The sequence below is a fragment of the Eptatretus burgeri genome, chromosome 9, assembly GCF_056783735.1.
Source record: "Eptatretus burgeri isolate ZD-2024b chromosome 9, Ebu_testis_v1, whole genome shotgun sequence".
Classification (NCBI taxonomy): domain Eukaryota; kingdom Metazoa; phylum Chordata; class Myxini; order Myxiniformes; family Myxinidae; genus Eptatretus; species Eptatretus burgeri.
Genome location: NC_140969.1, coordinates 42,898,241 through 42,922,596, shown reverse-complemented (window position 1 = coordinate 42,922,596; position 24,356 = coordinate 42,898,241). Strand labels below are relative to the sequence as shown.

Here is a 24,356-nt window from a genome sequence, read left to right as displayed (position 1 = left end):
TTCGATTTTGGTGAAGATTTGAATCCAGATCCCGAAATGAGAATTTTTAATTTCTTTTTCAACTGATTATTCACCATTGAGATGTGGGACAAAAAACAATATATTGGATGATATTTCAAAATTTTGTATAGGAGTTATGACAAAACTAGGTGGATGAGTTGGTCAAGTGACAAGAACAAGCCAATTCGATTTTGGTGTGTGTGTGTGTGTGTGTGTGTGTGTGTGTGTGTGTGTGTGTGTGTGTGTGTGTGTGTGTGTGTGTGTGTGTGTGTGTGTGTGTGCGCGTGTGTGCGTGCATGCGTGCGTCAGTGTGTGTGTCCTCCATAACTCCAAAACCATGAAACCTCGCAGCCTGAAACTTTGCATGCATACAAAGGAAATGCCAAGGAAGTGCATGAATGAAAATTGGGTGTTTGGGTGAATTTATACACCCCTTTTGAAGATAATTGATGGCCTTATTTAATTCAGCTTCAGCAAAGCATCATCCTTCGTCAGCCCTCTTTCAGCTTGCTGGGGTCTGAATTCGCCATTTTGTTCAGCCTATTCTAACATGCGTTGATTTGGAAACACAATCTCCTCTCATGAACTAATTGAAGTATATAATCAAAATATCATATCTGATTGGAGAATCTGATCTCATGGACTAAATAAATGTCGAAATCTGGAGTAAAATGTGAAAAGTTTAACAAACTAGCGATTTTTTTTTAAATTTATAACTAAGTGTATTTATTTAAGCAAAGCATTCATCTTAATTTTTTTTTTCAACTGTTCAGACGATTATTTTGAGTGAAGAAAAGATTAAAGAATGTGCAGAGAGTGGAACTTAAATGAGTGCAATTTCGTGCTCTTTAACCTGCTTTTGCAAGTCCTGACGATACAGGCCACAGGTGTCCTTTTTTCTGCAATTATGTATGCAGTTTTTATTTTTCCCATTTTTTTGTGATTACTTTCATGGCAAAATATTAATAGAAATATATGAATAGTATTAATTGCCGCCAGTTGCTGAAAATGAAGAGGTACATAGACAGCAATCATACACACACAGAAATGGTACAAATAACTCTCCGTGGGGTGTGTGCATGCCTGCATGCTTTGTTATGTGTGTACGGTGCATGAGTTTCCCAGGCGCACAATCTGAACTCTAACCCATGGTGCGTGGCACTGTGGAGGAGGTTGCGACCATCTTGCGAACCATGTGCTTCTGCACGTGGGGAGTGGATGTTCTGCAGTGCTGAAGCCACATGGCGAGCAGACTTGCTGTCTCATCGAAGCCACACGGGACATGCCACTGTGCAGTGCGAGTTTGGGAAAATCCGTGCATGTGTGTGGGTGATTGGATGAGTATATCGCCGTGTGCTTTCATCATAGTATGGACCATGAGAAGGTTGGAAGAACACAAATGGGGGGAGAGGGTGGTGGGGGGGGGGGAGGAGCATACATGCAGGCAGGCCTTTTCCAGGTAGATAGTGTGGATTTTAATTTTTAAATGTTCCCACCTGGTTTTATATAAAACAACAAGGAAATCCAACACAGGTGGAGGCCATTCAGCCCATCATGCCTGCACGAATACCACACCAACCCAAGATCCAAAGAAAATGCAAAAACAAAAATGTTTTTAATTAATGAAAGAAAAAAAAATTATGTATTTTTTATTTGTAGTTTTTTTTTTAATTTTTTTGTTGTTGTTGTAATTCTTTTTTTCTTCCCCTCGGAGAGGGGGCATGACCTTGTTTAAAAACACACATCCACCACACAACCCCCCTTAGCAAGGCCCCCACCAATAGCACATCAACATCCCCATACCCCTCTATCTCCATAATTTCCAGGTAACTATCCAATTATAATGTAAACTTATCTACTTTTTCTGCTGTCACTACCTTTCCAGGGAGACCATTCCATGCAACTACTCTCTGAGAGAAAGTCCCCTGCCTTACTACCATCTTAACTCCCCTCTTCTTTACTCTCAGGTTGTGGCCCCTGGTTTTGTCACTGTCTACTCTGTTGACTAATTCATCTGCACTTATTTTATCTATACCTTTCATTATCTTAAACATCTCTATCATATCTTCTCGCAACCTCCTCCTTTCCAGTGAAGAAAGCCCTGTCTCATTCAACCGCTCCTCATAGCTGAGTCTAGCTAGGCCCGGAATCATTCTTGTAGCCCTGCGCTGAACCTTCTCTGTGGCATCTATGTCCTTACAGAACTATGGTGACCAAAACGGCACATAATATTCTAGATGTGGCCTCACTAAATTCCTGTACAATGTTAACACCACCTCTTTTGATTTATAATTGATCCCCCTCCGAATACAACCTAAAACCCTATTTGCTCTTTCTATAGCTGCCTAGCACTGTGCTGCCTGCTTACCTCCCGTATCTATTACCACCCCCAGATCCTTCTCCTGTGTGACACGCTCCAAAATCACCCCTTGCATCCTGTAATCTCCATTTTCATTGTTCTTTCCCATCCCCAACACCTTACACTTTCTCAGGTTAAATTCCATCTGTCAGTCTTTTGCCCAATCTACACAAGTATCAATAATCTCCTGTATCTGATCACCACCCCCTCGGCTATTCACCTCACCTCCAAGCTTTGTGTCATCTGCAAATTTGGAAAGCTTACTCTTCACCCCACTATCCAAATCGTTGATGTAAATATTGAATAGTAATGGTCTGAGTACTGATCCCTGAGGTACCCTGAGACTTACATTCTCCCAGAAAGACATCCTCCCACTCACAGCCACTCTTTGCTTCCTACCACTCAGCCAGTTTGCAATCCAATTAGCTTCCTGACCAGCCACTCCACAAGCCCTCACTTTGGCTAACAATCCCCGATGTGGTACCTTATCAAATGTCTTCTTAAAGTCTAGATATACTATATCCACTGCCATTCCTTCATCCACCCAATGAGACATTGCTTCATAGAACTCTAAAAGATTTGTTAAACAGGAACGACCTTTGGTAAACCCGTGCTGACTACCTTTGTAAGCCGCGTCGCGTTGCGGATGCTGGCTCTAAGAGAGCTCCGCGTTGTTCTTATTCTTGTTGTTCTGGTGAAGACAAAACCTTTATGACGCGGCTCTTGGACACATTTGTCCTTGTTTAGTTTGTATTTGTTTAAATGATTCCTCATCCGGTCTTTAATTAGTGTCTCCAATACCTTCCCCACAACTCCAACACCTTCCCACAACATGGCATTCAAGAAGAAAACATACTGTTGGGTGCATTTTGTCACCCCATTAATGCCCTGGTACACTGCCTCCCTTCCCCTTACACTGCCTTCCCCTCCACTCATGCTGCCTTCCCCTCCAATCTCTCTGCCTTCCCCTCCAATCTCTCTGCCTTCCCCTCCCCTCACGCTGCCTTCCCCTCCCCTCACGCTGCCTCCCCCTCCCCTCACGCTAACTTACCCTCTCCTCACACTGCCTCCCCCTGCTCTCATGCTGCCTCCCCCTCCTCTCACACTGCCTTCGCCTCCCCTCACGCTTCCTCCCCCTCCTCTCACACTGCCTCGCCCTCCCCTCACGCTACCTTCCCCACCTCTCACGCTAACTTCTCCTCTCCTCACACTGCCTCCCCATTCCTTCCCTCACACTGCTTTCCATTTCCCTCAGGCTGCCTCCCCCTCCTCTCACGCTGCCTCCCCCTCCTCTCACGCTGCCTCCCCCTCCTCTCACGCTGCCTCCCCTCCTCTCACGCTGCCTCCCCCTCCTCTCACGCTGCCTCCCCCTCCTCTCACGCTGCCTCCCCCTCCTCTCACGCTGCCTCCCCTCCTCTCACGCTGCCTCCCTCCTCTCACGCTGCCTCCCCTCCTCTCACGCTGCCTCCCCTCCTCTCACGCTGCCTCCCCCTCCTCTCACGCTTCCTCCCCTCCTCTCACGCTGCCTCCCTCTCCTCTCACTCTGCCTCCCCCTCCTCTCACGCTGCTTCCCTCTCCTCTCATTCTGCCGCCCTCTCCTGTCACTCTGCCTCCCCTCCTCTCACGCTGCCTCCCCCTCCTCTCACGCTGCCTCCCCCTCCTCTCACGCTTCCTCCCCCTCCTCTCACGCTGCCTCCCCCTCCTCTCACGCTGCCTCCCCTCCTCTCACGCTGCCTCCCCTCCTCTCGCGCTGCCTCCCCTCCTCTCACGCTGCCTCCCCTCCTCTCGCGCTGCCTCCCCTCCTCTCACGCTGCCTCCCCTCCTCTCACGCTGCCTCCCCTCCTCTCATGCTGCCCTCCTCTCACGCTGCCTCCCCTCCTCTCACGCTGCCTCCCCTCCTCTCACGCTGCCTCCCCTCCTCTCACGCTGCCTCCCCTCCTCTCACGCTGCCTCCCCTCCTCTCACGCTGCCTCCCCTCCTCTCACGCTGCCTCCCCTCCTCTCACGCTGCCTCCCCTCCTCTCACGCTGCCTCCCCCTCCTCTCACGCTGCCCTCCCAACCTCTCACGCTGCCTTTCCCTCCTCTGACGCTGCCCTTCCCTCACCTCACGCTGCCTTCCCATCCCCTCACGCTGCCCTTTCCCTTCCATCATGCTGCCTTTCCTTTCTCTCACGCTGCCCTTCCATCCTCTCACGCTGCCTTTCCCTCCTCTCACGCTGCCCTCCCCTCACCTCACGCTGCCTTCCCATCCCCTCATGCTGCCCTTTCCCTCCCATCACGTTGACTTTCCCTCCTCTCACGCTGCTTTCCCCTCCTCTCACATTGCCTTTCCCTCCTCTCACGTTGCCTTTCTCTCCTCTCACGCTGCCCTCCCCTCACCTCATGCTGCCTTCCCTCCCCTCATCTCAGCTGAGGAGATTCTAGAGCTTATTGAATGTGTGGAAATTAAATGAAGGCATATGAACACTGGCACGGCTTTTTTGACGATTGAAGGAAAACGCTCTTCCTTCCCTTTCCTCATGCTTATCTCCTCCCAAAGCCCCTCCACCTCCCACGGACATCTCTGGGCAGTGTCTGGGCATTTTTTAGTTTGACCCGTTTGACCATGCTGTTTTAATGTAACCAATTTTGTTCAATTCTATACTAATGCCGGCATAAGAGGACCAATCCACCCCCCCCCCCACCCCTGGGTTTCCCCACTCAAGTCTCCCTTTCAAAAGCATGTCCAGGACACCCTCTCCCCCTCTCCACTACCCCCTCCCCTTTCTCCCCCATTCTCCTCGCTTCCTAACGGAGTGTATAGTGAAGTGCAGTGAGGCCTTCCTTTCCTCCTCCCCCCTCCAATTCCTTACTCTCGCACATTTCCGAGCTACCCTTTCCTTACCTCTTCCTCTCTCCCTCACCCCTACTCACTATCCCCCCCCCCCCATATTAATATTCCCATCAGCATAGCAATGGGTTGTATTTGCTCGTATATACTATGGAAAAGGCATCATTGAATTTTCTCTTCTTCAATTGTGTTGTATTTTATTTCATAATAGTGCCACGAGATGGTCCTATTATTTAAAATAGTGCCACCAAATGGCACAAGAACAGTATAATCATCCACATCCCATTATCCCCACCAAATGGGTATATATTCGGCCTTACAAGACTGATTTAATTGTTGTAGGTTTTGCAAGTTTATTGAAAATGACCACTTATACCCCAAATCATACTTATCATATCCCTCATGTTATATTCTCATATTAACTACAAGTCTCCGTTTATAAAATCCAATTCCAAGAGCGGCATTGAATTTTGTACGACCTGGTATTGTAGCGAGAATTTCTTTATTTTTAGAATATACTGCCGTTTTGTTTAAGGTTGAATATCGTGTCAAAAATTTAACCTCACGAAGTCATTTACATTTGTCTCACTTAGATAATTAATTGACATATAAACATTTATCATTTCAATATTTTGCATTGGACTATTTCTGTTGGTCACCTTGAGCTTTCATGAAATAATAAAATTTGACAAATCAATATCCAGCTCTTGGAATACACTGAAAGTAGAGCCATCCTTTCCAACATGGCATTTCATATATATATATATATATATATATATATATATATATATATATATATATATATATATATATATATATATATATATATATATATATATATATATATATATATATATATACAGATACACACACATTTAAAAGCGATATTCTAAAAATCCTCATGATTGTTATGATGAAATAATATGTACAGTCTTGTGAAAATGGCTTTGGGGTTAAGGTGGGGTTAATTGTTCATCAGTTATTTCATAATGAATGTTAGCATGTTTGTAACTGCAATTAGCAACGACCAGAATCAGATGTCTAGGCAGGTCCCCATCATCTTAGCCCCCTGTATTTGTTTCTTCTCGCTCTTTTCCCTCAGTGTTTCACTCTGAAATCTCCCCCATTGTTCTTTCACACCATACAACTGTGCTTCAACATGGCATGTCCACATGAACTAGCTGCGAGCCCCAGCACAAACTCTGGTGAGATGGTGCGTCCATGTGTCTTCAGTGCAACGAGAGCACATGTGCGACACTTTGTGGGGTGGGGAGAGATACCGCTTTCTATGGGGGGGGGGGTGAGAGGTCAGGGGACCTGGTGCAGCGATGCTTGCATGCCTGAGAGATTTTGAGGGACAACCCAGTGAGCAGACTCAAGGAGAAACAGAGATGCAGGAAAATGCAGCAAACACATGGGGATTCCAAAGAGAGATGCTAGGCATGCCAGATGAGATGTGCCAGAAGAGACATGCCAAACCAGTGAATAAGGGTCTGCAGAGCCAGAATGGTCTTATGAAATGGAGAGCCTGCTGCAAAGTATCATTGGCATCTCTGCCCACCTGGAAGACTAGTCAACATTGCGCCTCCCAATGGTTCACCACAGGGAAGACTAGTTGAAGAATATCCATTGAAACCATTACCATCTATGTTAAGCATGCACTTTTATTCTTGTTCACTTCCTGTGCCCCCATCGCCATTATTTATTAAACCTGTTGCTTTTAAAGTGTATTTCTGTGCAGTTGGAGTTGTGGGATCATCTTGCAGCATAATCAAGTTTCCCTCAGAACCATACTTGTGCACTGAAACCACCTCGTGGATGAATTCATTAATGCTACCACACTGCACCGTGAACCAGTCTTATGTGCAGAACGCCTCCACTTGGCTTCTTGGGAGTTCATCTCCAGCGATCTCGCGTCACTCGTTCGGGAAACTGAAAAAAGAAAGAGAGGATTTTCTCGGATGTTATAGATGTCATTTATTTAAATAAGGAACAAAATTGGACTTAATGCCATGCCTAGCGACAGTTCAGCCTCCACGGGGAGAGGAGAAGCTTCTATTGATAGCAACACATTGAATATATAAATTCAGGAAGTCAAAAAACCGGTTATGAAGGCAGCCTTGTTTGCTGCAGACAGGGAGTTTGACAAGGAGAGCAGTATGCCAAACTGTGAAATCCCTGAGATATGTGCAGAGTACCTCTCGTTTGAGATCTAGGCTAGGACCTCTGACCATTGCTGAGAGAGAAGCAGCAGCATATCCATAGTTGAGTAACCAGTATGAAATCGGCAAAGTTATGGTTAGAGACAAGGCTGTTTGAATCTTGGAAGACTTCATCGTCATCAGGGATATTGGATTCCTGACTTGGCTGATAATTGAAAGTTGGCATTTTGTTTAAGAATTCCTGTGTGAATTATTTGATCAACTGAGGAGCAAATATGAAAAAGTAGATGTACAGAAATGAGGACAGGAAAAGGAGGAGGAATAGGAAGAATAATACGAAAGCAAATAGAAGAAATGACAGAAAAGCTTTGAAGGATTTCCCAAAACCTTGTTCCAGCAGCTGTGCCACCTTGTTCCAGAGGATCGCAGTCTAAAATTTATGAAACAAGAGAGTTCATAGAACATCTTACCCCCATGCAATATTGATGGATATAATTTAATTGAAATAAAATAATGATTTCAAAGGTCATATCAAAAAATATCAGAAGTTTACTCCCGTTGAACGTGTCTCATACATCACCTTACGTAGCTCGTTACATTAGTTCCTCATACCTGTTATTTGTGTCCTTTTAAGATGTTCTTAAAGACAGTAAGTTTCCTGTTTGGAATGATTTTCAATTTTGTTTGACAGCCAGAGTAAAAATATGATCTCATTCCTCTCTGCGCATGCACGATCGAGACAAATTCCGATCCAAAGTACGATTAAAGGGCAAACCTGTCTTCCGATTCATTTTCCTATTCGTATTCAAAATATAACATTCAATTGAAATGAAGTTGTTCCTCATTCATAAACTGACGTTTGTGGATAGACAAACAGAAGTGAAACAATTGCTTAATCTCACTTTTCGCTTCACGTGTGTGTGGGGTAACGGCTATTTATTGTACGAATGCTGCATCATCTGCTGTACTCGGCTGCAAATTTTTGTTTTGAAGAGTGCCAGATGATACTGAGCTTTCCCATTCTGTGCAAATTTTCTGTGTACTGTAAGTATGTACTTATGTTTTACGAAACAATATTGATTGTTTCCTCCAATATCCACATCACTTGTCAAAAAAAAAAAATATACATGCAAATTTATTTCAGATGAGCAAATTAAATATTAAATATGACTTGCCCAAGTAAATTATTTCTTTTCCCACTATTAAACTTTCATTGTATTTTAAAAGGTTTCCAGCTGCATGAATCATTGTGATTTAAGAACGAAGCATACTTAATAAATTATTCATACTGTAATGCAAAGTATCGTAAGATGCCCATAAGTTTATTCATAATTACTCGTACATAATAAGAGCTGTGATGTGTGATTGAAAATATATTCCAGACTAATTTTATGATGCAAACTGGAAAAAAAAAATTTCCTTTGTGACAGCTGCCTTCTCTTGAATGTATACAATATATATGCCTGGTGTTGGCTTAATGGTGAGGGTGGTGGGCTTGGGATCCAAGGGTCCTGAGTTCAAATCCCGCTCAGCTGTTGAATTAATACCAGGCGGGGTTAACTCGGCCTGTCATCCTTACGCGGTTGGCAAAATGAGTGCCAGCATGCTGGTGTACTGTATCAGAGTCCAGGATTATGCCCAATAGTCAAGGAGACTGCTTAGGCAGCACCAACGCTCCGCACAGAGTATGGTCCCAATGGATATATACAATGTATACTTTCTCCACCCTTCACAAAACATCTGTTGTACGTCGATTAACCTTTGCCACGTAATTGTAAAATACACTATATCTGTGCACTTCTCGTTTTTGCGAATATTGAATAAGTTGTTTGGAGCAAGTTCTGTTGACGAATGTCGGTGGTTGACAAAATAACATCCCATACTTTTTCAGTGACTGGCGACATCGCAGCATGCAGCAGGTCATTACCGTGTTTTCCAGGCATTGTTTGAATGCCCATTTATCTGGGTGAAACTCGTAAATTATGTCTATGAAGACATTTCATGACTTTGTTGTCGAGCATTTGCTTCACTGTTTGCCCAACAGGAAGTAATTATTTGTGCTTTCCTCTCTTGTGGTTGATAAAGATGACAATCACTGTTTTGGTACGCACTTTCTCTTTGTTTGTGCTTTCGTTATTCTCAGATAAACCATTGCATTGTCTCAGAATTGGATGTACAGTGTGAAGCTCGTTTTAACATAGTTTCAGCTTGTCATGCATTTTGTCGCCATTTTGCGAAGTCGAAAATAAGATTATGCCCTCGTTGCTCACGTAGAGAGATTGTGATGAAACCCGTCACACACCTTTATCTCATGAATTCCACTTTTCAAATCTGAATCTTGATTGCAAAATCAGTCTGCGTGCTGCATTATTCATGATAAAGTTTCCACTCTATCTTTACACATTCATGATTGTCTCCACATTATTCTTTGCAAGCAACTGGCACTGTAAATGAACCTTGTCAAAATGGTGGTAGAATCCCCATGCAGCTTTGGGTCATAGGGGCTCATCAACAATGCAGCACAGGAAGTTCAAAAGGTCCCAGAAATATTTTGATGAACCTCTTTTGTAGGCAAGGGTATATACGACTAATTGATCTGTGAGGGGAAAATTAACTTATCCAGCAATATAAGGTTTATAGCTTTCTCCCTCGTGTTTGTGTTTTACGTTTTCTCCTCTCTACCTCCAACGTCCATTTCATCATTTGTTTCACTTCTCGTTCATCCCCAGTTTTCCCTTATTCATCTTGCTTTGTTTGAGCTTGTATCAAGCTTGTTCACACCCTCTGCCCCTCCCCCCATCCTCTTTCTCTCATTCTTCCCCATGCCCATTCTCTCTCTAAGTATCCCTCTGTGGTGTCTCTCTTCTGTCCCCTACCATTGGTGTTTTCCTTCCTTTTCACTGTGTTCTTTATTTTCTGTTCATGTTCTTGCTTTAACACGAGTCTCGACTTTGTACCCAAATATCCGCGAAGTAGAGAAAGATGTCGGGTTATGTGATTTGGGGGTTTTTTATTTCCTTAATTCTTGTGTTGTTGTTGTTTTCCTCTTCTGTTTTTTTTCTTCAAAACATAAAACAAGATCCTTTGTTTACATCATTTATTTGGAATATGAATTATGATGTTTGAACTAAATATAGTTTGATTAATTGGGAATATGCTAAATTGTAAGGCAAGTCATTCCCAGCTTTCAATGTAATCTTCCAAAAGCTAGGTTTCAAAGAAAATATTTAATTTACAACTCATTTTAAATATTTTGAGTCTCATGCTGAAGCTGAATAGTTTTCTCTGCAAATTTAAACCGAATGGATATTTTAGGTTAAACCGTGTTATACAGCAACTTTGAAGCATTACAATGAGAGATCTATCCCTTTCAAAAATCCCTAGGTGAAAGTATGTCAGCATACTTTCATTACCAATCAAATCAAATCTAATAAAATTTAGCAAAAAACTGAAATTTATTGTCAGAGGTCGTCTGGGGTTTTCAAACCTCAAAATGTCTTTCTCCAACTTCTGCAAGTGAGAAAAGAGAGTGCAACTATTAATATCACCAGTTGAACGCTGATTAGCATGCACAACTTTGAACAGTGAGAAGCAGAAATAATTTTTGTTTTATTTTCTTCTTTCACTGATGATAATATCATAAATCGTTTTTGTTCCATCCTCGGTCACATTCACTCAACATATCACTCTTTCTTTCTCAGGCATGCTCTATGTTGGAGGACTGCCTCGTGAGCTGTTCCGCACACTTCCACGCCTCGTTGCCTCTCGAGATGGCTTCCAAGGCTGCCTGGCTTCTGTTGACCTGAATGGACACCTGCCTGACTTGCTGGATGATGCGCTGCACCAATCGGGCCAAATAGAGCGTGGCTGTGAAGGTACTCCAACATTCCTCACTTCCTGCATGTTAAATTGTCAAATAGTGGTAGGTAGACGAGCAAGGTATCGCACAACATAATAAAAAATACATACATGCTTTTTCATATATGATGGTCAAGGTTCCTTAAACAACAAATTGAACTACAGTAGTTGGTTTTGTACATAGTTCACTGCACACATGCTTCTACCTAATACAAGATGGAGCAAAGTTTTACTGATTTCACTTCAATAGATCCCCTGCGTTTTCTGACTACCACAAACTTATGCTCATTATACCTTAATAGTTCTATCATAATAGAGTATACCTGCTGATTCCAACTACATTGGAGGCCTTGCGAGTTGCAAACATGATTGAGCCCCTGCTGGTTTCCACAATGATTAAGCTTTGCTGATTCCCATATTCAACCGCAGTCTGCTATAATCTCATCACATCAACATACTACAGCTGTCAAAGTGGTACCCATCAAAATACTCAGTCATGGTGCCCATCTAATCGTCTATTCTCACAAAGAAAACTGAGCATTTTTTTAAAGTCATCATGCTGGAAGCACACAGAACATTTGGCTTGATGAATTCTCAGCAAAAGATTGCATGCTCCACAATGCCACAAATCACAAAATCAATATTCCTTGCCACAATTGAATGAAAAGGGCAGTTTTCATCAAATTACCTTTCAACAAGCAGTAAATGCAAGAGAAAAGTCATATTTGATGGCAATGGAAAGGCATTAATGAAAATAAGAATCTTTGGACGACTGTGCAAAGCTTCGAATATGAATAGAGTATCAATGTCGAGAATGTACTTGACCGGTCAAAAGTTTTAGAACACTCCATTTTTCAGTTTTTACTGAAATTTAAGCAGTTCAAGTCCAGTGAATAACCTGAAATGGTACAAAGCTAAGCGGTAAACTGCCAGAGGTTAAAAAAAAGAAGCTTAGGTTACCAAAAACTGAAAAATAATATAAATTTCAGAGTTGTTAAAAAAGGCCCTTTTCAGGGAACAAGTAATGCGTTAGCAACTGCAGCTGTTCTGCAGCAATGGAAGTAAATTAAGCCTTGAAAGTTGATGCAAACAATTCCTTCAGGTTTCCCAACTTTTGTTTATTAGTTACAAACCCTCTGTCTGCATAAAAGCAGTGTTGGAACAGACTGTGTTGCTACATCCTCTGAAGCATTATTTGGACAATATTGCACTGCAGGAAGTAGTATATTGCTATCATAATGGCAAGAAAAAGACAATAAAGGAAGACAGACAGACCATTATAACTCTTAAAAGTGCAGGTCTTTCCTTTAGAGAAGTTGCAAAAAAACCAAGGTGTCAGTTAGTACAGTTTCCTACACCATCAAAAGGCACTTAGAAACTGGAGGAAATTCTGACAGGAAGAGGTGTGGCAGACCCAAAGCCACAACACAATCAGAAGTCAAGTTTCTGAGAGTCAACAGCTTGTGTGATAGGCAGCTCACAGGACAGCAGCTTCAAACACAGCTTAACACTGGTCGAAGTAAGGAAGTCTCAGTTTCACCTGTGAGGAGAAGACTTTGAGCTGCAGGTTTGACAGGTCGAGTGGCAGTAAGAAAGCCATTGCTAAGATGGCAAAATAAGAAAAAGAGGCTTGCCTTGGTCATGAAGCGCCGCCAGTGGACTACTGAAAACAGGAAGAAGGTCTTATGGACCGATGAATCAAAATTTGAAATCTTCGGTTCATCACGCAGAGTGTTTGTACGCCATTGAGTAGGCGAAAGGATGGTTCCTCAGTGTGTGATATCAACTGTCAAACATGGAGGAGGAAGCATGATGATCTGGGGCTCTTTCGCTGGATCCAGAGTCGGCGACTTGCACAGAGTGACTGGCACCCTGAACCAATAGGGCGCCACGCAATACCCTCTGGTCTATGCCGAGTTGGTCAGGGGTTCATCCTAAAGCAAGATAACGACCCAAAAATACCCCCGGGCTATGTCAGAACTACCTTAGAAGAAAAGAACAAGACAGTAGGCTTCAAATCATGGAATGGCCAGCACAGTCTCCAGACTTAAACCCCATCGAGCTGGTTTGGGATGAACTGGACAGAAGGGTGAAAGCAAAACACATTTGTGGGAATTTCTGCAACAGTGTTGGGAAGAACAATATTTGATTTCCATTGTGGAAAGAATGCCACAAGTATGTTCGGCTGTTATATCTGCAAAAGGTGGCAACTTTGATGAGTCAAAAATTTAGATTTAATTTTGTTCAACAAGGCGATTCCATGATTTCTTTTTTATCTGCCATTGTTTATTTGTTCTATGCTTTAATTTCAGAGTACATTGAAATATTAAACTGCTTAAATTTCAGTAGAAACTGGAAAATGGGGGTGTTCTAAAACTTATGACTGGTAGTGTAGGTGCATAAATATAACTGGGATGGCACTCGATAGAGCGCTTACCTCCACCAGGCTGAACAGTTTATATTTTATGTCCCACTGATAGGCAGGTTCTAAATCTGGTCCTGAACCAAAATCTAATCAGCTTGTTGTCACCTAACCAACTTATCCACCTCGTTTTGTCATCACTCATCCACAATTTTTTGAAATATCATATCGCGTTTTGGCCTCATCTCAATGGTGAAGAATCAATTAAAATTTTTTTAAAACTCTCTTATCTGTATGCATATTTTGATCCACACCAAAATCGAATCAATTTGTCATCGTCATACACCCAACCTACCCACCATGTTTCGTCCAAATCCGTCTCCAACTCTTTGAGATATCCTTTTCACAGACAGACAAACAGACATAGATAGATGGAAACAACCTCCGTCCACCTTTGGTTGCAGAGGTTATTCGTTTTATCAAACAAGATCCAGAAGAGGAAGATGGGAGAAATCTGATTTGATTGTTTCTGTTGAAGAGTAGTTTGCAAGATGAGCCGTTTTATTATGGTGCACAAAAAATGTAATCTGTAAAAGTTGTAATTTGGTAAAGTTGCAAATTATATTCACTTTTTTTTATTCCATTTAACGGGAGAAAGACATCCTCGACACTTTTACTGCATTTGTGCCATCCAAGCTGTCACCACTCGAGTCTTGCCTCTGGATTACCTTGGCAAATCAGACAGCTGTCCAATAATGTTGGCCTCACTTTGAAAAAAATAAAAAAACTGTCAGTGTAGAGTGAACATGTGCTCAGAACATTAATGCTTCCTCGACCATCGCCCAGTGATGTCATAGTGCCTCCTTGTGGAGAAATCGTACAACGACACCATATACCATTCAACAGCCATTGTCTTGAAGCTCACGATGCTCTCTCTCAGTAAACAATAATGAAGCTTTGATACATCTACTTCAGGTGTAACATTGCTATCCCGGTAGGTTAAGCAGAATGATTTTCCTTCATTCTATAAATGGGGAAAAAAATGATCTTCGAGCCGTGGCTGGTGGAATTGCCTCGAGATATGCACAACTCAAGCTCAGACAGGCTTGTTGGTGTTTCCATACGCCATCGTGTTTTTAACACCTTAACAGTACAAATAATTATTACCTGTATGTGCGGTCAGTTTTAATTTCAAATTATATGGCGTTTTTCCTTCTAGTTTTTGGTTAAAAAATATATATTTTCACCACCTTCACAGACGGTAAGAACAAGATATTTGAGATAATGAAGAGCGTACAAGCCACAAAATCATTGCCAGCACTTCGTGTTGCCTGAATTGCATGCGGAGTAATGCTTCACCTTCATTGTGTGTGGAATCGAAAGATTATTTCACAAAAAGGTCAAGCTTCGTCGCCAAATCCATATTTCGTCTCCAAGCTCATTGCATGTCAGTTAAGAGGTGAAAGATGTCGAGCAGGATCATTTAGGGAGTCCTTTATTTGCGTCTTGGGTGAGGAATATGAGGGAGCAACGTTGTCCTAACAAGCATCCAGTACCTGGCAGGCCACTCAGGTTCAATGTGCCAGAACATTACTGGCCAACATCGCCAAAGGTGCTGACTTTTATGTCCTCTTTTTATGCCTCAGTGTTCACCAATCGCTGCAGCTGCCTTCACTCTACCCACGTTAAGTGCTATTACTATTCATTTTTCTTACAACAGCTGATTAATCTCACCCATGGCTCAGGATTGGAAGGATAGCCGAGATGTATGCACATTCGCTCTGAGCTGTCTCGCCTGGGTTCAAATGTTGTTCCATCTATAAACTGTTATCCTGGTGTTATTTAGGTTGTAGGATTCATCATTGTCTTTGCTGTTGCTCAGATGGATGTCAAACTAGGTGTCTTGTCTGTCAGCATTAGTTGGTGGACGTTAAAGATTCCACGGTGTCCTTTGCTAAGAGTAAGCGAGCTCTCGCCGGCACCCTGAACAAATAACAAATTCCTGTTCTAACCTACCGGGGCACTCCCTCAGTGAGACAGCTGCGCTCCCAGAAAATCATGAGCCATGTGCTGCATTCGAAAGAAGGCCCATGGTTTGTTGACACTGGTCAATACTAGACTTTCAGAATTATCTAATCTGCCCCCGGAATGCTCTGCATGCATGTGCAGAAACCTTTATAACAACGGTCATCGGGGGACGTGAACATATATCGTGCATGCAAGATAATCATTATTACCTAAAATGGCTCACGAGGCTTCTAAAAGAAGCCAAAAATACTTTAAAAAGTACCTGAGAGAAAGATGTGTGCCTCTGCACAATGAAAGAGTTGGATAACTTTCTCAGCTAGCTGACAGGGCTGAGATCTTACAGCTGCCTGTATTGCATACTCCCAATAATGTGCAAGGCCCAATAATTGCAGACAGACATGTGCTACCCAAACGCTCCACCATTGCTTAAAATCGCACTTAAAATTTTTTAATCAACTTTTAAAATGATGATATTTAGGTCTACTATTAATGTTGTTGGGGAGGGGGGCATGGAGTGCAAGCCACGAGGACTGTTACATATATGTATTGTGATGGTTCTGGAAATGTACCCCAAGGGAGAGCATACATGGACATGTAGGAGACCTGAGGATGAGTTACTTCATTAGTCTATGTGTAGGTAGACCTTTGGCCCTTGCCTAAGGGTTTGAGGGCAGGGGCGTGCATTGAGGTTGGTTTGTGTAAGAGGTGAAATCTCGGTGAACGCATGTGAGTGTATATACACAGGAAAGTATATATGTGTATGTATATATGTATATATGTATATATATATATATATATATATATATATATATATATATATATATATATATATATATATATATATATATATATATATATATATATATATATATATATATATAAAAACACATGTTGGAAGACTTGCAGTTCAAGATTCATATTGATAAAAAAAGAAAAATGGTAGCACACTGAGCAGTAAAACCATAAATTATTTATTAAAGCCTGACGTTTCGAAAACAAGCTAGTCCTCTTCATCAGAGGAGTTACCACGTGTCTTGGTCCACATCATCACTTTATGTTGAATTTCAACTTCTACCAACACATACTGCAAAAAATTGCTCATTTGAGGGGAGACATCTACGAACTCATCAGAGACGGGTACCCTGCTGGTGTAAATCAGTTACGTACAGCTTGAACATAAGTTGGACCATAAGTGCGTCTATTGACGACATTATTGGTCCATGACTACATCTCTGAATTACTTCTATTAATTATGTATAAATAAAACATTCCTTTTAGCCTTTTGGACCCCTTTAGAACTTTTAGACCCCTGAAGACATTTTAGATGTTTAATACCCTTTCGACCCCTTAAGACCTTTACATCCTTCAGACTACTTCAACTTCTTGACCCTTTCGACTTTTAAAACCATTTAGACCATTTTTAGACTTTTGACCCCTTAGAACTTTCAAGACTCTTTGGACCTCTTTGGACCCTAACGACTATTGGAACACACTCTTTTTACCCTCTCTGATCCATAAGATCCATTAGACCCCAAAAGACCCTATATATCCCATTCGACCCTCACTACTATTCCAATATACCCTTTAGACCCATAAAGGCCCTTAAACATCCTGATCTATAAGGATCAGGATTTTGCACCCCTGAGACTTCTTAGACCCTTTACACCCCTTCGTCCCTTCAGAACTGTCGAACTTTAGACCCGTCAGACCCCTTTAAACACACACCACACAAACCTTCATGCCCTTTTGTGTGCAATATAGATTATACTTTTTCAGCAAGGAATACACAACCTCCACCCACCCGGATGGTGGATACTCTGCTAATTTTTGAACATAATTTTCATATTAGGTCACTGAATTGGTTCACCAATCAAAATCTAGAGACAAATTGTTTTTGAGGTCCAAATGGCAAGGACGGAGCAACTGATTTTGCAAGTACGATTTTTGGAGCAGCTATGATTGCTTGTCTGCTTGGAAGTAAAACATTTTGCCCCCCCCCCCCACACACACCCAACAAAAAAGACAGGGGGAGATGGAGGGGAGAGAATGAAAGAGAGTGATACAAAGGAAATAAAAAGAAAAATACAAAATTCCCACCCCCCAATCTTGAAATGCTTACAATGCGCCTTGTACGAATGCCCCACACGTGCGAAATGAAAAGTGGAGTTTCCTTTGAAATGAAAAGTGGAGAAAACCACTACCTTTCCAGGAAGGCCATTCCATGCATTAACCCACTGGTCCTATCACTGTCTCCTCTGCTGAGTAATTCTTCTGCACTTATATTATCAATACCTTTCATTATCTTAAACATCTCTATCATATCTCCTCGTAACCACCTCCTTTAATGTGTACAAAGCCCTGTCTCCTCATAGCTAAGTCTAGCTCGACCTGGAATCTATCTAGTATCATCAAAGATTGGGGGTCCCAAAGGCTTTGCCCCAATCCCATCATCCAGTGAGCTACCCTGTGAAGGGCAGCTGCACAGGAGGTACTCCCATGGAGTGGGTTTTCAGATTTTTTTTTGATGCTTTTAGTATGGTTTGCTGAATGAAGTGTTTTACAGTGGCCAGAGTGAAAATTCTGCCGCCAACCTCCTCATGAAAAGTAATCCAACTGCAGGAGGACATCCGCAGACATAGTTGGACACTAGGTATGGATGGTCGTTGGCTCACAAGGAGCTCCTCTGCCCTTTGACAGGTTTTGTTTTTCATCCTGCTGGGTGTCCATATCGTACACCCTCCTCACCAAGAAACTTGGTGGGGGAGACAGTTTAGTCGCCGCCAACCCCACCATGGAACTGGTTCGTACAGGTTTACATGGTACTTGAAGCGAGTCATAGATCTCATCTGACCTGACCTGGCACATATTTAATTTATAAATATAAATTTAATTTGTAAATGGTCCTCCTCTGAACACATCCTAAAAGCCTGTTTGATTTTCCTTTCGCTACCTGGCACTGTGCTTCCTGCTTACCTTCTGTATCTATTACGACCCCCAGATCCTTCTCCTGTGTGACATGCTCCAAAATTACCCCTTGAATCACGTCATCTCTACAGTATTTTCATTGTTCTTTCCCATCTCCAACACCTTACACTTGCTCAGGTTAAATTAGATCTGCCAATATTTTGTCCAATCTATGCAAGTATCAATACTTTTCTGAATCAGATGACCACCCCCTCTGCAGTCCACCTTACCTCCAAGCTTTGTGTCATCTGCAAATTTGGAAAGCCTACTCTTCACCCCACTATCCAAATCATTGATGTAAATTATGAATAGTTATGGTCCGAGTACTGATCCCTGAGGTACCTCACTACTTACATCCTCCCAGCAAGACATCCTCCCACTCACAGCCACTCTTTGCTTCCTATCACTCAGCCAGTTTGCAATCCAATTAGCTACCTGACCAGCCACTCCACAAGCCCTCACTTTGGCATACAACCTCCAATGTGGTACCTTATCAAATGCCTTCTTAAAGTCTAGATATACTATGTCAACTGCCTTTCCCTCATCCACCCAATCAGACACTGCTTCAAAGAACTCTAATATATTTTTTTTAGACAGGAACTGCCTTTGATTAACCCATGTCGACTACCTTAATTAGTTTGTATTTATTTCAATGTTTACTCATCTGATCCCTAATTAATGTCTCCAACACCTTCCCCACAACTGAAATCAAACTAACAGGTCTATAGTTCCCCAATTATTCTCTGGATCCTTTCTTAAATAACAGTTACATTTCCTCCTCTCCAATCCTCCGGTTCCTGTCCTGACTCCATTGAGCTATTGAAAATATACGTTAACGTCTCGCTTACCTGCTCAGCCACTTCCCTCAATACTCTCGGGTGCATATCATATGGCCCTGGAGCCTTATCTATTCTTAGATTACCTAGCTGTTTCTTTACTTCCTCCACTCCAACCTGGATCTTTGGCTCTGATTTTAGCAAATTGTACAGAATCTCCTCCTGATCACACATGTTGAGAAAGGAGTGAGTTTTTTTTTTAGTCTTCTGCCTGCCTGGTAGTCAAACAAAACTGAAAATCATTCCAAACGGCAACTTACTGTTTTTATTAAGCACATAAACACAGAAACAACTGGCATGAATATCTAATTTAATGTTAGATAATGTATTGTAAAAGATGGTGAATTAACGGGAGTAAACTTCTGGCAAAAAAAATGTTTTTTTTTTCTACAGCATTTACAATTTTTATTTTATGTCAGTTGAATTACATATTTGAACACAATACAACACAACTTACCTCTGTACTTTCATAAATGTCACATTAAGCAGCTGGCAAATGAAAAAATATTTATGATGTCTCATGCCCTGAGAGTAGATTAACTGTGGGATTTAGCAGTCAGACAAATATGGCGGCGCTTAGCGGGGTTTTTTTTGCATAGCTAGTCGAGGCTCGTGGAAGAGCCAGTGCACTGAACAGAACAAATCATGGAAAGAGCAGAGGGTGCAAGACCTGAAAGAAGGTGGTAGAAAACAGAGACCACCAACCTGTCTGAGATGGTGAAGTGACAATCCCATCGACTCACCTTCAGCGTGGGAAATTCCAATGATCTTGAAGGTCTTGGTTTCCACGGCATCAAGCTGAGCAAGATGTGAGGCAGGGGAGCCACCCTAGTGGGGAGAGCAGTACTCCATCAAGCTGCGGATGAAGGCCTTGTAAGTGAATAAGAGTTCTGGTGTGCCAAGGATGGACTTTGTACGATGGAGGATGCCCATTCGGTGGCTGGCTTTGGAGGCCAACGTTGCAATGGGGCTTTCCCAAGAAAGATCATTGCTGATAGTAAGACCAGGAGTTTGAATGATTGAACGACTCGACACAAGTTGGGTGTCTAATGGAATACTCATCACTTGCCTGGATGTGTATCAGCAATCAAAAAGCTCAACATCATCCAAGACATAGCAGTTCATATGATTGGCACCTTATCCATTGGCTATGCAACATGCAGTCTCTTTAACCACCAGTGTTAGCTGGTGGTGAACAGTCAGCTGTGGTGCCATTTAAAGAGAGGGAAGGGGTGGAAGGAGAGCATACACCAGAGATAAACTCAACAAGGTGCCACCAGTTTTTAGAGGAAGGAGACGAGTTTGAAAGTTCAATCCAGGAAGAGAAGTCAAGTTGTGATAGAGCAACTGCCTCACCAAATGATTCAGTGGTGAGACAGTTGATAGACATTGGTGGGAAGAGGGGTACTAAAGCGCAAAACACAAATCAACAGTTGAAAAGATCCTTCCCCTCTCTTTTTTTTCTACACTGCATGCGTTTCGGTGTTCTATGAACATGTTTGTTTGTTTGTTTGTTTATTTGTGGGGTTGCTTGTTTGACTTTTACGCACTCCTTAACCACTGGACAGAATGAGTTGAAAACTGGTGGTTGTACTCAGCTTGTACCTTGGAACGTTATATGTGGTGAAAGATGATCATAGCCCCTGGAATTCCATGTGAGGATGGGGTGGGGGGGACTCTAATTCTGTTTTTTTTTTAATTTGTATAGTTATATCAAGTTTGCCTGTGTTTTTTTTTTACTGATCAGGATTAGTGTGACACCTGGACTTGAGTGTTGTAATACAGCCACTCGAAGTCTCATTTTGTGGTAAAGACGGAAGACCACATCTCAGAAGTAATTCCCACTTGCAGCAATAGTGCTTCTTGATATTAACAGAGGCACTGTACATGGGTGTCAGAAGTTGGGAGGTCGGGGGGGGGGGGGGAAGTACATCCAAAATATTTTGTGAGGAGGATGTTTCATCCCCCCTCCGACCCTTTTCCCTCCCTCTCCCCCAGTCAAAAAAAAAAGAGAAAGGGGGAGAAAATTCAGTTGAGTGCATACCTCCGCCAGGCTGAACAGTTTACATTTTGTATCCCATTGTTGGGCTGGATCTAGATTCGGACCTGAAACAAAATCTAATCGGCTTTTTCTCATCACCTACCCAATTCATCCACCAAGTTTTGTTATAATCTGTCCAACACTTTTTGAAATCTCATGCTATAAATAGTTTTTGGCCCCATCTCTCAATGGTGAAGAATCACTTTAAAAATTAAATAATAATCGGATCTGGATCTTCACCAACATCGAATTAATTCGTCCTTGTCACACACCCAAGCTGTCCACTTCCGATTCTGTCCATACCATCATGAGATACCCTCCTCACAGATAGACAAAAATCCCCCCCACCCGCCGTCCTGAAATGCTTCCGCAACAACTGCCACTAAATACTGATTCACACAAATAAATGGTGATGAATAAGCATCTTCAGCACGTATAGTATGCCTGCAAGGCAGATAGTCACTCTTGACATTGAACCAGAAGTCAATATCAGCGAGTTGAAAGAAATGTAGATTGAAGGATTTGATCGCAGTATGGTTCGATGAGCTTCTTGACTTCATTTGATGTGAGGTCCATGCATCATATCTGGTGACACTGAAATTGGCTCCACACCAAGTTGAAATGTGATACGCAATAAAGTTCTGAAAAGAAACCTGAAACTACTCCAACATTCTATGGTGGTGGTCATTAATTTTTTGTGGGATGCTCAAGGCTATTGTCCATCAAGTTATTTTAGAGCTGAGTAAATGCTTTACATTTCATCTTCATGAAGCTTTTCTCCCAGAAAGCGAGTTTCATCATAAACCCATTGATGTGGGTGCTTAACATGAGGACATGTGTTTGTGTGCTTAACCTTCTGGCTGGTACTCAACTCAATTAGTTGATTGAAAATGATGCTGACATATGCCAGAAGACACAACTGTACATTATGATGAAGGAACTTCACAATTCCTGAATTGTGTTGCACTGTTGCCTTCAATTCCAATGTCACCCCAACAAAATGTCTGTCACTGCATGTTCTAACCTTTTCTAAACTGAACTCTGCTTAATGGCCACACACCACACAACTCCCTGTCAATATTTCATGACTCCCCTGCTGCCCAGGACCAGGGGGCACAGTTTCAGAGTAAGGAAGAGGAGAGTTGGGACTGCAGGTATGCAGGAGTCTTTCCCTCAGAGAGTAGTTAATGCATGGAATGGCCTCCCTGGAACGGTAGTGGCAGCAGAAATAGTACATTTAAATTAGATAGGTATGTACCTAGAAGCATTGGGGATAGGTGGTTGATCTGTGAGAGCATCTTGTCAAAAGGACGGTTGATAAACTGTTAGATTGAATTGATATGGTGTTTATGTAGTTAGTGCAGGCCTTGAGTGGTCGAACGGCCTACTCCTCCATCAAAGTTCCTTGTGTATCCTTGTGTAAGAGCTGCAGTGTCATTGTCGGAGGCAATTTCTCTCCCACGAACCAACAGCTATTCAAAATGGTTTGCGTTCGCATGATAGGTGGTGTTCGCACAAAGGGCTGCTTGAGACATTTTCGTGGCAATATCCCTTGGAGGAAGTATGTCTCCAGAGGTGATGTTTTTATGTGCAGTAAATGTAAAATGGAAGAATTTGAAGTTATTGCTGCTCTCAATGCTTCCTCCAATAAAAAATAAAATCTCCCTGCCAGGCAGCTTTGCAACCCCTGCTTTATTTATCTTCATGACTCCAAAACCCTTTCCCTCTACAACCCCTCAATGATGAGCATGGCATGTACAGCTATTCATCAGAATCATTTCCAAATGAGTTTGATTGATCAAAAGCTGACAGAGTGACAGAACAATCATTCCTCCCATCCCTGGCTTTACATTAGCCCCAAGCATCTGTTGGAAGCCTGTTTGCATTGAGATTGAATTGTCAAACAGTCCATTATTGACCAAACCGAGGTAGCTACCTTGGATGGGCATTCCCTCCAGCTGTTCTCAGCAGATCACTTTGAAAGCAACTTTGCGAATCATAACTCGTACAGTGGTTATAAAATTAAATTGTGAAAATATCATTCTCATTTTTATTGGAAAAATTTTCATTGCTTCACTTACCAAAACTTGGGGATGGTTTTGTACGCGCAACTTCCTTTATGCGCCTTAAACAACGATAAAAAATAAAATGTAATCATGTGAACCACTCAACAACACCAGCACAAGGATTTTAGCAGACAATGGATATATTGATCCAGTTTATTGGATGTGAATCTGTGATCTGAGCATGCTGGTCTACTAAAGTTTTCTTCTTCTTTCATATGCAGCACAGGGCTGTGGGTTAGCATCATTGGCTGAGGGCACGGCTGGGACACAAATGCAATGCCATCTGCGAGTTTGGGCAGGAATTTGGAATTTGTTCATGGTGTCGACAATAGCTCAAATCTATTCATAAAGGACACCGTGGGGTCTTTTAATGTCCACCAACTGGCAGATGGGATGCCCAGTTTAACGTCCATCCGAGAGATGGCACACACGTTGATGAATCACCCTGCCGATGAAACACCAGGATGATAGTTTATAGCTGGGTCGAGATTCAAACCCAGCCTGCACAGCTTAGAGGTGAGTGTGCTTCCATCAAGGCTATCCTGCCAGCCTTGGTCTACTTGAGTGATCAGATGGGAATTGCAAACAGGACAACATGAACTTGGACAGAGGTTTGGGTGGAGTGGGGGGGGGGGGGGAGAGGGGAATGTCTGTTGTTTTCACTTGAATGAAATATTATTCTTATGAGGGTTGAACTTGGAGAAAGGGATGAGGAGTTCGTTTCATGGTTTGTCAACATTAATTAGTATCAATTCCTTTGATTCAATTACATATATTTTCTGAAAATACTTTTCTATAGTTATTTTAAAAAGTCATCTGCATTTTCCATGAGTAGCCAATTTCCTAACCC

At 42.3% G+C, this 24,356-nt stretch overlaps 1 protein-coding gene across 13 annotated transcripts in view; it reads left to right on the top strand.

Annotated features, from left to right (window-relative positions):
• LOC147020022 (neurexin-1-like) overlaps window positions 1-24,356 on the top strand; it is a 1,432,118-nt gene that overhangs the window by 981,784 nt on the left and 425,978 nt on the right. For all 13 annotated transcript variants that reach the window (XM_085894958.1, XM_085894955.1, XM_085894959.1 and 10 more), the window contains one exon: window positions 11,053-11,226. In XM_085894958.1, coding sequence (XP_085751084.1) covers window positions 11,053-11,226 — 174 coding nt within the window. The remainder of the gene's footprint in view (window positions 1-11,052; window positions 11,227-24,356) is intronic.